General features: G+C 37.3%; 1 protein-coding gene across 1 annotated transcript in view; it reads left to right on the forward strand.

The window, feature by feature from the left end:
- Positions 1-14,855, forward strand: part of LOC105000199 (cGMP-inhibited 3',5'-cyclic phosphodiesterase A) — a 348,425-nt gene that overhangs the window by 197,680 nt on the left and 135,890 nt on the right. The window contains exon 2 of the mRNA XM_010855927.1: positions 1,402-1,452. Coding sequence (XP_010854229.1) covers positions 1,405-1,452 — 48 coding nt within the window. The 5' untranslated portion in view covers positions 1,402-1,404. The remainder of the gene's footprint in view (positions 1-1,401; positions 1,453-14,855) is intronic.

Consider the following 14,855-nt stretch of genomic DNA (forward strand, 5'->3'; position numbering starts at 1 on the left):
CCTTAGGCTGTATAATCACAACAAACTGTGGAAAACTGTCCAAGAGATGGGAATTCAGGACCACCTGACCTGACTCTTGAGAAATCTGTATGCAGGTCAGGAAGCAACAGTTAGAACTGGACTTGGAACAACAAACTAGTTGCAAATCGGAAAGGAGTACATCAAGGCTGTATATTGTCATCCTTCTAATTTAACGTATATGAAGAGTACATCATGAGAAATGCTGGGCTGGAGGAAGCACAAGCTGGAATCAAGATTGCTGGCAAAAATATCAATAACCTCAGATATGCAGATGACACCACCTTCATGACAGAAAGCAAAGAAGAACTAAAGAGCTTCTTGATGAAAGTGAAAGAAGAGAGTGAAAAAGTTGGCTTAAAACTCAACATTCAGAAAACTAAGATCATGGCATCCGATCCCATCACTTCATTTCAAATAGATGGGGAAACAGTGGAAACAGTGACAGACTTTATTTTAGGTGGCTCTAAAATCACTGCAAATGGTGACTGCAGCCATGAAATTAAAAGATGCTTGCTCTTGGAAGAAAAATTATAAATAACCTAGACAGCATATTAAAAAGCAGAGACATTACTTTGCCAACAAGGGTCCATCTAGTCAAAGTTATGGTTTTTCCAGTAGTCATGTGTGGATGTGAGGGTTGGACCGTAAGGAAAGGTGAGTTCCAAAGAATTGATGCTTTTGAACTGTGATGTTGAAGAAGACTCTTGAGAGTCCCTTGGAGTGCAAGGAGAGCAAGCCAGTCCATCTTAAAGGAAATCAATCCTGAATATTCATTGGAAGAACTGATGCTGAAGCTGAAACTCCAATAGTTTGGTCACCTGATGTGAAGAACTGACTCATTTGAAAAGACTCTGATGCTGGAAAAGATTGAATGCAGAAGGAGAAATGGATGACAGAAGATAAGATGGTTGAATGGCATCACCGACTCAATGGACGTGAGTTTCAGTAAGCTCTGGGAGTTGGTGATGAATACGGAAACCTGGTCTGCTGCAATCCATGGGGTCACAAAGAGTCAGACACGACTGTGACTGAACTGAACTGAATTGAATTTACTGTCATTCCTATATTTTCTTGACCTCTGGGGGTTTCCAGGGGGCACTAGTGGTAAAGAGCCCTCCTACCAGTGTAGGAGTCATAAGACAAGCAGGTTTGATCTCTGGGTTGGGAAGATTCCCTGGAGGAGGGTGTGGCAACTCACTCTAGTACTCTTGTCTAGAGAATCCTGTGGACAGAGTAGTCTGGAAAGCTAAAGCTATTTAATACCTTACTATTGAAACATAGGTTTCAAAAGTCTATTATTCTATAAAAGAAAGACTATAAATTGTTGACATATAAAATAGGTATCATTTAATTTACTGCCATTATTACATTGTCTTACAGCTCATGGGGCATTCAGAATGGGACCACAAACGAGGGCCACGAGGATCACAGGTAAGTTTCTTTTCCTTTTTTGCATTTTTGTTGCAAACACGGAGCCATGACTTTTCTAAAACTCAAGAAATGAGGACAGAGAAGAAGAGGCACAGCAGTCATGCCATTTGTTTTCATTTTACTTAGCTGTAATTAAAGTCTGGTTTCAGATCCCAAGGGCAGATATCAGTATATTCCTCTGAAGAGCTTTCTAGTATCCCAGATTTGTTGTGTTCGTGTTCCTCTCAATAGAGATTTTATATTCATCTCATCTCTACAGAATTTATTTTGATCAGCAGCCTACTCTCTTGATTTTATGCACTTCCTTTGATAATTTTTCTATGTATTTCTTCTTGTCTCTATCTTCCTGGTTTTGGTTAAATATTTTGAAATATAATCACAGTAAACCCTGAACTAATTACAGATTTTGTCTCTAAATGAACTGTCTTCATCTTAAGGAAATAGAAAGATGAAAGGACCTATTATTTAGGAAAAGAAACAAATTATAAACCTTTCTATATTGCCAGACTGTTCTCATTGTCTTACTTTATGTCTTAGGCAAGGAGAAATATTCCATGACGCATTTATGCTTTTTAATGACCTAATTAGACAATGTGGATTTGTTTTGCTTTCATAATTACTTTGCCTGACAGAATAAAGGCTGAATTTTACACTGAGAAAATTATCTCTCCTCCTAGGGTACTTTGTGAAGAAATAGAAAAATCACTTTTCTCTTCGTTGCCTGCACTTACCTGACTGTAAACATGCCAAATAAAAAATAACACTAAAAAAATGGTTAAGAGAAAGAGAATTGGATGTGCAGTACTGCATAAGAAAAATCATTTTGAAATATGAAATTCTCCCCAGGGTTTTATCAAGTTGACATGACCTGTGCTGTCATTAAGTTTTCATGGATAACAGCTTAATTTAGGTCACTGAGAAAGTACAACCAAGTCAGTCAGTTGTTTTTAGTGGCAAGTTTAATAGCTGTGTTTTCATTTTTGTCTGATATCAGTTTGATTAGTAGATAATATAAATCAGTCCAATTAAATCAGCATTATCCAAAAGAATGTATGCCTCACTTTCCCTTACTCTTACTTCTCTCTTTCTATTTTTCTCCAACAACTCACCCTTTGTACACATTTAATATTTTAAATCAGAATTTGCTGCCAAATTGGTCATGAATACACAGTAAATTGTTTGTAATTCTAGATCTATCACAGGTAAAGATGAGCACCAGCAAGAAACCCCAGGTTTCTGGGATAAGGGGGCTTCCCAGGTAGCATAGTGGTGGAGAATCCATCTGCCAATGCAGGAGACACAAGAAACATGGGTTTGATCCCCTGGCTCAGGAAAATCCCCTGGAGGAGAAAATGGCAACCCATTCCAGTATTCTTGCCTGAAATAGTCCATGGAGAGAGGAGCCTGGTGGGCTATAGTCCATGGGGTCACAAAGAGTCGGGCATGATTTACCAACTAAACAACAACAGCAGAGTATACCTTTATCTCACCTTGATTCTCAACTCAGATAAAAATTGTCAATGTCAAAAGCAAAAACAGTACGTATACATATAACTGATTCAGATTGTTGTACGGCAAAAACCTACACAGCATTGTAAAGCAATTATCCTCCAATTAAAAAGCAAATAAGTGTTTTAAAAAGCAAGAACATACACTCCAAAATTAAAAAGATACCAATTACAACAGAATAGTTTATTGGGAAATTCTAGATAAATTAAGCACAGAGTAAAACCTCTAATTCTAATTCCCCACTAGAGGGGGGCGGGGAAGATACTGTACTTATGTTTTAGATCATCTATCTCTTCTTATCTTGCTATTACTTCCTTGAACAATATGTCTAAAGCCTTTCAGCCATTTGAAAGGAATTGCTGACTGCATTTGAATACAGACCTCTAAGTATTTTACTAACACCACAAGGCCTCACTCAAATACCATCTCTTTAGGAAAAGAAAAGATTTAGTTTAATTGAAGACAGGTTTTTGACCACTTACTATGCGGACCGCACTGTGGTAGGTCTCAGTCTGAGGGAAAACCGAGAGACAAGTTTATTGTGTTCAGAGAGCTTACAAGGTATAGTTGGAAATAGAGCAATACTTGAGTAGATAATGTGCCTATAAGGCAGAGTGGTAGATGTAAAATTAATTATATAAACAAAGTATGATAAGAGTTTAGGTGGGACAGATTGTTGATTTATGCCTAGTGGAAATGGGAAATTTTGGTGGTGTCTGAGGTGAGCCTTCAAGGTGGTGTTACAAGATTTTAGAAGTGTAAAGAGGGAAAGGAAAAGCCTGAGGAAAAAGTCTGAACTGGCAAAGTGTGGGGTTGTTTGGATATGTGTGAACTTTCTTTATAACTGCTTTATAAAACCTGACTGGCTAGGGACCGTTGCAGGAACTCCTGTGAAGGAATGATCCAGAGAATGTCATGTTTTATTGATTAGATGAGGAAGAAGTAAGGAGGGTCAGGAGTGTGAAATCCTGTACTTCACAGATGAGTGCCAGTAACCCAAGCCTGTTCACAGGGAAAATAATGAGGTTAGTGTTTACATTGTTGAGTGAGAAGTGAAGATGACAATCCCAAAAGGGAATTTCAGACGGACATTTGAGATGCTGTTCTGGGCTCTGTAGTCAGATGAAAGGGCTTCTCTGGTGGCTCAGCAGTAAAACATCTGCCTGCAATGCAGAAGTCCATCTACAGTGCAGGAGACACGGGTTCGATCCCTGGGTCAGGAAGATCCCTGGGAGAAGGAAATGGCAACCTACTCCAGTATTCTTGCCTGGGAAATCCCATGGACAGAGGAGCTTGGAGAGCTCCAGTCCATGGGGTCACAAGAGTCGGATATGACTTAGTGACTGAACCACCACCACAGCCAGATGAGAGCAGAAGATGTGAACTAAAGAGTACCAGACATACATATGATAATAGGGTTACATCAGGCAATAGATCCCAGAAGAAGAACATGAAAAGAGAAAAACAGAAGAAAGGCTGATTCTTGAGGAAGGCTCAGCATACAGGCTGAGAGGAGCCTGGGGATGGAGTTAAAACATACACACAGGCTCAGTGGAGACTAGAGGAAGGAGAACTAATGCAGAATTGAAAGTAGTGAGCATACTGACAAGCTACACTCAAAAGAGGGCTGAGACCACAAACACAGGTTCAAGAAAACAAAAAAAAACATGGGAAATGCAATTGAATGTAGTGAAGAGCAGGCCATTAGTGGGCTCTCAGAATGCACTTTCAGTCAAGCAGTGGTGGAAAGCAGAATACAGAAATTAAGAAGAGAGTTAGTGTGAGGTGGGGCTTCCCTGATGGCTCAGTTGATAAAGAATCTGCCTGCAATGCAAAAGATCTAGCTTGGATCACTGGGTCAGGAAGAGCCCTTGGAGAAGGGAATGGCTATCCACTCCAGTATTCTTTCCTGGAAAATTCTATGGACAGAGGACCCTAGCAGACTACAGTCCATGGGGTGGCAGAGTCGGGCACGACTGAATGACTAACACATTCACTTAACTTTCACTTTTTGGTGTGAGATAGTGGAAAGGTCTCGTGGAGGAGTTTTGTTTTAAAAGAAAAGTAGAATTAAAAAAGAGGTGAAAAATGACAAGGTCCCAGTGTATGGCAGTGAACTATATTCAATATCCTTTGATTAACCATAATGATAAAGAATATAAAAAAGAATGGTGATGGTTTAGTTGCTAAGTCATGTCAGACTCTTGAGACCCCATGGACCATTCAATATCCTGTGATTAACCATAATGGTAAAGAATATAAAGAAGAATGTATGTGTGTATAACTGAATCACTTTGCTGTAGGGCAGAGATTAATACAACATTGTAAATCAGCTATACATCAGTAAAAAAAAGAAACAGCAATAGAAGTGAGGAAATTTTTTTTTATGCCAAGATGAGATATATGTCTTACTAACTGTTAATAGCAAAGAGAATCAGTGTAGAGGAGAAACACTGGAAGTTCTCAATAATGACCTATTTAAGGACTGAGAAAACAGTGTAGTTCAGGGCAGGGAATGCACTTTCTCTTAAAGTGGTCCTTTGACACCCATTTATGTGTTTTCTTACACTCAACCAGTCCCTACCCTGAACCCTTCCATTTACTCTAGTTCAGAAAAACTGACCATGTTCTTAAACAAATTATTACATCCACCAATAAGCACTAATGAAGAAGCTTTGGAAAGAAAGTAGAGAAATTTATACCAGAACAGGAGACAATAAATGGGGATAGGTAGTACAAAAATGAAATGTTATTTAGTCGCTAAGTCATGTCTAACTCTTGCAACCTCATGGACTGTAGCCCACCAGGTTCCTCTGTGCATGGAGTTTCCCAGGCAAGAAGACTGGAGCGGGTCGCCAATTCCTTCTCTAGGGAACCTTCTGACCCAGGGATCAAACTCATGCCTCCTGCATTGCACGCAGATTCTTTTACCCCTGGTAGCTCAGCTAATAAAGAAACTGCCTGCAGTGTGGGAGACCTGGGTTCAACCCCTGGTTTGGGAAGATTCCCTGGATAAGGGAATGGCTACCCACTCCAGTACTCTTGCCTGGAGAACTCCATGGACAGAGAAGCCTAGTAAGCTACAGTCCATGGGGTCACAAAGATTCAGATGTGACTGAGCGATTTTCACTTTCTTTTACCACTGAGCCACTAGGGAAATACTGTGAGCCTGATAAGTTCAGTTTTCTTGGTAGAGAAAGAGTATATAAACTTGGGGATATTACAGTGGAAAACCTTGAATGGCAGAAAATATATGAAGTACATTTGTTTTAGATTTCCAAAAATGGGGACTGACTTGGTGTGTGAGCATCAGTATACCTGGTAGATAGCAGTGGGCTGTCACACATGTGAGGGGCAGCCTGCAAGACATATATTGGTGTTTTTCATGTAAAAAACACCAATATATGTCTTGCACTGTTTTTAACCTTCAAGGAGTCAAAAACAAACTAAACAATTTTGGCCTTCAGGAAGGAAGTATACAGTTTTATCTAAAGTCGGTATTAGCTAGGAGGAAAAAAAAAAATCATCAGCTTGTATTGAGAACATTCATCATGACCAGGATAAAGTTAAACTTCTGACTTTCCTCCTATGTGCTTTCTAGACAGAAGTTTTTCTCAAATTTGATGTCGTCTTTCAAAATTATATATGTATTATCACAAATAATAAAGTGTACCTTTCATATAAAATGCTTATAGAACAGTGAATATCTTACTTCAAGTTAAATTCAGCTCTTAATTGTATATGACTCTTCAAACTCAGCAAGAATTTAATTAACATTTATTTATTTACTCTATTCTCAATAATTCTGTGACATAATTTGTCAGCTTACTCACACATTCAGGCTAATGGTTTCTTCTTCCTTTTCTTTTTTTTCCTTTTAGTATAAGCTCTCAGATACTAGATCATCCAAATTAGGGCAGATGCTAAATGATATATAAACTTCAGCAGCAGGCAGAACTCTTTTTCTGGCAGTGTTCCCAGTAATACCAAATGAAGTCAGAGGATAAAATTCTCAGAAGGCAATTAAGTGTTTTTCTTGTTTTGTTTTCTCTTTGCTATAAATTCTTGAAGAAAAGCTTTTCAGTGGAAAGTTAAGAGAGATAATAGAAAATTGTTCTCCTTTGAAAAGCTTATGAGAGGTAAGAGGGCATTGAAGGAACCAATAGTTTCCTTGTTACTTAGCTAAGAGTCTTTGTGGGAAAAGATCACTTTGATTTGTGAATTATACTAGGAATTTTAATGTACTGGGGCATGTACTAGGAACATTTTAACGTACTAGCAATCGGTGGGCCTGTATTAATCAATAGTTAGAGACTAGCAGGTTCTTTCGTCATTTAGTGCATTTTTGATACCTTTAACTATCAGTACAGACAAACAGATTCTGTGGTCATTTAGTGTGTGTGTATGTCTGTGTGTAGTATACATACACTAATAATATATATACTAGCAACCAAGCTTTATTAATTACACTTAAGACCACTTTTTGAAGACACAACTTATGTGTGATATGTTTAGTCTTCAAATAATTGAGGTATATTTTTAGACATGAAATTCTGGTTTGTCTTTCTAAGTGATTGAATTATAGTATGTACAACACAAGAAAATAGCTGAATATTCTGGTGGGAAAAAAGGTAATAGGTAGCAATAGACTTTTAGTATGCTTAAAAATGAAATGGAACTATAATACACTACAATTTATGGGATTATATTAGGTTGGCCGAAAAGTTTATTCAGGTTTTCTGTAACATCATACAGTAAAACCCAAATGAATTTTTTTGGCCAACCCAATAGCAAGAGCAGTTCTAAGAAAGCAGTTCCTGGAAATAAATGCCTACCTCTATGAATAATTATATGCCAACAAACTGAGCAGCTTAGAAGTAATGGATGAATTCCTAGGAGCATACAATGTACGAAGACTGAACCATGAAGAAACAGAAAATCTGAACAGACCAATAATTTAACCTTTCAGGATGGGGAACACATGTATACCTGTGGCGGATTCATTTTGATATTTGGCAAAACTAATACAATTATGTAAAGTTTAAAAATAAAATAAAATTAAAAAAAAATAAAATAAAACCTTTCAACAAAGAAAAACCAAGGCCAGAAGGTTTCACTGGTGAATTCTACTAAATATTAACACGAACTTCTGCCAATCCTTTTCAAAGTCTTCCAAAGAATGGAAGAGGTGGGAATACTTCTGAACTCATTTTATGATGCCAGCATTTTGTTGATACCAAAACCAGAAAAGGACATGAGAAGAGAAATGTAAGTCATTACCCCTGTGAACATAGGTGCAAAAGTCCTCAACAAAATATTAGTAAACTGAATTCAACAATACATTAAAATGATCATACACCATGATCAAGTAGAATTTATTCCAGGGAAGCAAGGATAGTTCAACATCTGCAGATCAGTCAGAGTGACATACCACATTAATAGAAGAGAGAATAAGATTCTTATGATCATCTCAATAAATGCAGAAAAGCAACTGACAAAATTCAACATCCATTTATGATGTATATATATATATATATATATATATAAACCTCTCAACAGTGTGGTTATAGGGGTAACATGCCTCAATATCCTAAAGGCCATATGTGACAAACTCAGAGCTCACATCTCACTGCATCAGCTTTTCCTCTAAGAACAGGAGCATGACAAGGATCCCCACTCTCTCCTCTTTTATTCAACATAGGATGGAAAGTCCTAGCCAGAGCAATTAAGCAAGAAAATAAATAAAAGGCATCCAAATTGGAAAGGAAGAAGTAAAATTGTTACTATATACAAATGACATGATGTCAGATCTAGAAAACCCTAAAAGTGAAGTGAAGTGAAGTTGCTCAGTCATGTCCGACTCTTTGCCAGCCCATGGACTGTAGCCCACAAGGCTCCTCCATCCATGGAATTTTCTAGGCAAGAGTACTAGAGTGGGTTGCCATTTCCTTCTCCAGGGGATCTTCCCGACCCGGGGATCGAAGCCAGGTCTCCCGCATTGTGGGCAGACGCTTTACCATCTGAGCCACCAGGAAATCAACCAGAAAACCCTAAAGACCTCATCAAAAAGCTGTTAGAACTAACAAATTCATTGACGTTTCACAATATAAAATGAATACCAAAAATTCTGTTGTTTCTTTACAATAATAAAAAAGTATCAGAAATAAAAATAAAGCATTTCCACTGACAATGCATCAAAAATAACAAAATACCTAAAATAAATTTAACCAAGGAGGTGAAAGAACTGTGTATAGATAATTACAAGATATTAATGAAAGCAATTGAAGAAGACACAAAGAAATGGAAAGATATTCTGTGCTCATAAATTAGAAGAATCAGTATTATTAAAATGTCCATAATATCCAAATCAATTTACATATTCAATGCAATCCCTATCAAAATTCCAGTGGTATTTTTCAGAGAATATAATAGACATTCCTAAAATTTGTATGTAACTAAAATATTTAAAATAGCCAAGCAATCTTGAGGAAGAAGAATAAAGCTTAGCATATCACACTCCCTTATTTCAAACTATATTACAAATATGTAGTAATCAAAGGGCTTCTCTGGTGGTTCAGAGGTAAGGAATCTGCCTGCAATGCAGGAGCCATATGAGACACAGATTCAATCATGTGTTGGGATGATTCCCTGGAGGAAGGCATGGCAACCCTCTCCAGTATTCCTGCCCGGAGAATCCTATGGACAGAGGAGCCTAGCAGACTACAGTTCATGGGGTCGCAAAGAGTGAGACGCAACTGAAGTGACTTAGCAGGCACAGTAATCAAAACACTGTATTACGTTAAAACAGACACACAAATCAATGCAACAGAGTAGAGAGCCCAGAAATAAACCCTCGCATATATTTATGACAAAGTAGCCAAGAATATACAAAGATGATAGGACAGTCTCCTTAATAAATGGTGTTGAGAAAATTGAAGAACCACACACAAATAAAACTGGACCACTCTCTTACACAACATACAAACGTTAATTCAAAATGGATTGAAGACTTGAAGGTAAGACCAGAAGCCATAAAACTCTAGAAGATAAGTGGCAACCTCCTTGATTTAGATTGTGGTAATGATTTTTTTAACACCCAAAGCAAAACCAATAAAAGCAGAAATAAACAAGCAGTACTATATCAAGCTAAAAATCTTCCTCACAGCAAAAGAAATCATAAACAAAATGAAAAGGCAGCCTACTGAATAGGAGGAAATATTTACAAATCATGTATCTAACAAATGGCTGATATCCGAAATATATAAAGAGCTTATACAACACAATAGCAAGACAAAAACAATTTGATGTTAAAATGAGTAGAATATTTGGATCGTCATTTTTTTGAAAAGAAGGTATACAGATGCCCAATAGGTGCATGAAAAGGTGCTCAACATCACTAGTCATCAGGGGAATGTAAATCAAAACCACACTGAATTATCACCTGTTAGAATTACGTATGAAAAAAAGACAACAAGCAAATGCTGGCAAGACGTAGAGTAAAGAAAACCTTTGTGCACTGTTGATGGAAGTGTAAATGAGTGCAACCACTATGGAAGACGATGGGTTTTCCACAAATTAAAAATATAGCCACCAAATTCCACTTCTAGGTGTTTATTCAAAGAAAATGAAAACGTTTATTGAAAAAGATATATGCACCCCCGTGTTCACTGCAGCATTATTTCCATAGCCAGGAAGTGTCTTTTAGTGGATGAATGGATAACGATGTAGTATATATACACAATGGAATATTCAGTTCAGTTCAGTCGCTCAGTCGTGTCCAACTCTTTGCGACCCCATGAATCGCAGGACGCCAGGCCTCCCTGTCCATCACCAACTCCATTACTCAGTCATAAAAAAGAATGAAATCTTGTCATTTGTGACAACATGAATGAACCTTGAAGGCACTAAACTAAGTGAAATAAGTCAAACATAACAAATACCATAGGAGCTCTCTTATATGAGGAATTAAAAAAAAAAAAAAACTCATAGGTACAAGGGATAGACTGATGACTGCAAGGAATGGGAAGTGTGAGAAGTGAGTCAACTCTTTTCTAAATTTTTTTAGTTTCAATAAATTGATATCATTTTTTTAAAAATTAAAAATTATCTGTATCCTCTTTGGCAGCATGACTTTAATTATCTATCACATACTAGAAGCTCCAAACTATAAAGCTTCTAAAATAAGAAACTTCTAGGAGTATTTTCAGAGAAGGCACTGGCGACCCACTCCAGTACTCATGCCTGGAAAATCCCATGGGCGGAGGAGCCTGGTGGGCTGCAGTCCATGGGGTTGTGAAGAGTCGGACACGACTGAGCAACTTCTCTTTCACTATTCACTTTCATGCATCAGAGAAGGAAATGGCAACCCACTCCAGTGTTCTTACCTGGAGAATCCCAGGGACAGGAGCCTGCTGGGCTGCCGTCCGTGGGGTCGCACAGAGTCGGACATGACTGACGTGACTTAGCAGCAGCAGCAGCAGCAGGAGTATTTTAAATCTCAAGGATGAATTTTGATTGGAAGTTATTATTATTCAGTATCTTGTCTACTTGGGTATTCAGGAGAATGGATCTGTTAATAATAGCTACTAAAGATGATGAACATAAGTATTTGCATTTTAGTAAATCTAATTTGGTAATAGAGCATTTCTTTCTCAGTTAAATCATTTTTTTAATAGGAGAGTATAAAGAGTAATTTAATGCCTTCTAGGCATACCTGGAATAATGTTATATAAATTTATTACTATTAATTCCATATAACACATTTTAGAAAGACTGCCTTCCAGATTTCCCTATAATTTATTCTAGGAGATTAGTATGAGCAGACTGGGAGTTCATTATTACATCACCCAAATGCCTGATGTGTTACCAAGGATAATTCATGCCCTCAATGAAGCTGGCTGCCCATGTTAGTTTTTTGTTTTTTTTTTTCTTTCCAAACATAGTGTTTTTTTTTAAATTTGCATTTCCTTCTCCTTTTTTTTTCACTTTTCCATTTATTAATCTAATAACTATTGCCACTGGTTTAGAAATTGTTCCAATAATAATTTTATTTTTTGGCTACCCTCCAAGAAAAGTTTTTGCTTTTATTGTTGTGTTGTGAAATTCATTTGAATTTTGTTTATATAGACAGAGTCACACGCCAAATATTTGTCTGGGCCCTATGCATGTTAGGACTGGCCTTGTCATCGTGCCCATGAGTTGCAGGGGAGGACCTGCTTGTTCAGTATTTGTTGAACGACCCTTGTATCTTGAAGACTGCACATCATGTGCATGTCACATGCATTGCCTTATGCTTGTTTTTGTTAAATCAAAACTTTCTAGTATATTATATGTGATAAAGATGAGTTTTTCACACTTATCCATTAAATCCTCCTCTAGATATTTTAAGTTTTACACCAGTAGATTATATTAATGCATATATACGGGATTTAGAAAGATGGTAATGATGACTGTATATGCAAGACGGCGAAAGAGACCCAGATGTAAAGAACAAACTTTTGGACTATGTGAGAGAATGCAAGGGTGGGACGATTTGAAAGAATAGCACTGAAGCATGTATATTACCATGTAAAACAGATGACCAGTCCAAGTTCGATGAACGAAGCAGGGCACTCAAAGCTGGTGCTCTGGAGCAACCCAGATGGATGGGGTGGGGAGGGAGGTGGAAGGGGGTTCAGGATGGGGAGACACACGTGCACCTGTGGCCGAATTCATGTTAATGTATGGCAAAAAACCCCACAATATTATAAAGTAATTAGCTAAGAGTCAGACACGACTGAGCAACTTCACTTTCACTTTTCACTTTCATGTATCGGAGAAGGAAATGGCAACCCACTCCAGTGTTCTTGCCTGGAGAATCCCAGGGACAGGGGAGCCTGGTGGGCTGCCGTCTATGGGGTCGCACAGAGTCGGACACAACTGAAGTGACTTAGCAGCAGCCTCCAGTTAAACTAAATTAATTTTAAAAAATTTACCCAAGAATAAGATTTCCACTGTTGGATAGTGTAAACTGTTGGATAGTTTTACCTCAACCCTCATTCTGTGAAATTGCTTTTATCTAGTTATTTAGTGTTATGTCTTTAAGTCGCATTGAGAAACTTTATAAGACAGTCTTAGAAAATCTGTCCTGCTTAGGATATTTTTGGAAATGTCCACAATATCCTCTGTGTCAAAAGGATGTGGAGCCATTTTTGTTTAGAGAAGGGGAAGTGGTGTTTCTCTTTAACAACCAAACCCAGCTGTGGCAAACCCCCTGCCCTCCAACTGATACAAGGAAAAATGCTTCCAGGCATTATCAGGTGTTCTTGGGAGGCAAAATTACTTCTGATTGAGAACTGTTGAGATTATGGCATAATCTCTTTGCCATGTATATGGAAGAGAATATTAGTAAATAGATATTTACTGATTAGTTTCGGCATGTCTTATAGAAAAATGAGAAGATGCTTCTTAATTATATATGCTTTCAAGCTCTCCAGCTTCTTTTTCTTTAATTGTAGTTGATTTACAGTGTTGTGTTTATTACTGCTCTATGGCAAAGTGATTCAGTTATACATACATACATATATATACACACACACATTCTTTGTTATGTTCTCTTCCATTATGATTTATCATAGGATATTAAATATAGTCTCTGTGCTACAGTAGCATTTTGTTGTTTATCCATTCTGTATATAAAAGCTTACATCTACTAACCCTAAATTTCCCAGGTTCCGTATTTAAGTCTACTAAACATTCATTTTAAAGATCATAGTCATTTCATAGTGAGGTATTACTCATAGTAGAATCATGTCCTAGAAAATTAGGAGTAAAAATGCCTTCTTTCCACTTAAGCATTCAAGTGTCAGTGGAGCAGCCTGGGAGGGCATGACTCTGTCTAGGCAGTGGGTTGTGCAGAGCATGTGTTTCTGCTCAACAGATGGATGACCTTGAATAGGTCACTCTTTATTAAAGCCCTGGTCTCTCTCAATGGACCTCAATGAACAGGAATCAAACAAGTCAAAAGAAATAAAAGGGAAAATTGCCACTGGCGTTTATGCTTTTTCCTCCCATGTTTGTAGATCAGTGGACATGTTGTTTAATACTTATCGAATGACCCTCTTATCTTGAGGACTGTGAACATCATTCACACGTCACTTGCATTGCCTTATGCTTGTTTTTGCCAAATCAGAAACTTCTGGTACATTATAAGAAACAAAACAAATGAAGTAAGCAACTGTGGATGAGAGCTATTTATCTGCTGGAGCTGTGAACAGCTTAATCAACAAACAAATTTACTGAATTATGAAAGCAAACTTTGAGAGAGATTAAATAGTACCTAACACTGTAAGCCAGTGTTTTCAGTTGTTGTCATATAGTGAATGTTTTAGATATCTTGGTGTAAACATTTTAAAAATTCATTAATTAATGCATGCATTTTTGCATGTGAGCTCCAAACTAAATACAGACATTTAGTATGTGAGCTCCAAACTAAAAACATTTAGAAAATTCATTAATTAATGCATGCATTTTTGCATGTGAGCATCCAAACTAAATACAGACATGTTAGAAACTAATCTTGGATCTCTCAAGTTTTGCCTTCCATTTGCTGTACTATTGGAAGAAAGATATGGAGATTTGAAAACTGTCCATTTTATCTTTGTACCTCACAAAGGGAAATCATTTTATTTCATGATGGGGAATTTTACGCAATCTCTGACATAGACTAAGATCTTGTTCTTTATTGATTATGAAAACATACTCTAAAAGGAAAGTTTAAAGGTAAGATTTTTAAATTTTTATTCTACTTTTTACATGAAACCAATGAAAAAAGACTGAATATCATTAGATTTTTCATAGGAGACAGAAAGCTAAGACTAGTATTTATTGCCTAGAGCACACCAGGTAGAACAGGA

Source organism: Bison bison, unplaced genomic scaffold (genome assembly GCF_000754665.1).
Source record: "Bison bison bison isolate TAMUID 2011002044 unplaced genomic scaffold, Bison_UMD1.0 scf7180017864370, whole genome shotgun sequence".
Taxonomy (NCBI): Eukaryota; Metazoa; Chordata; class Mammalia; order Artiodactyla; family Bovidae; genus Bison; species Bison bison.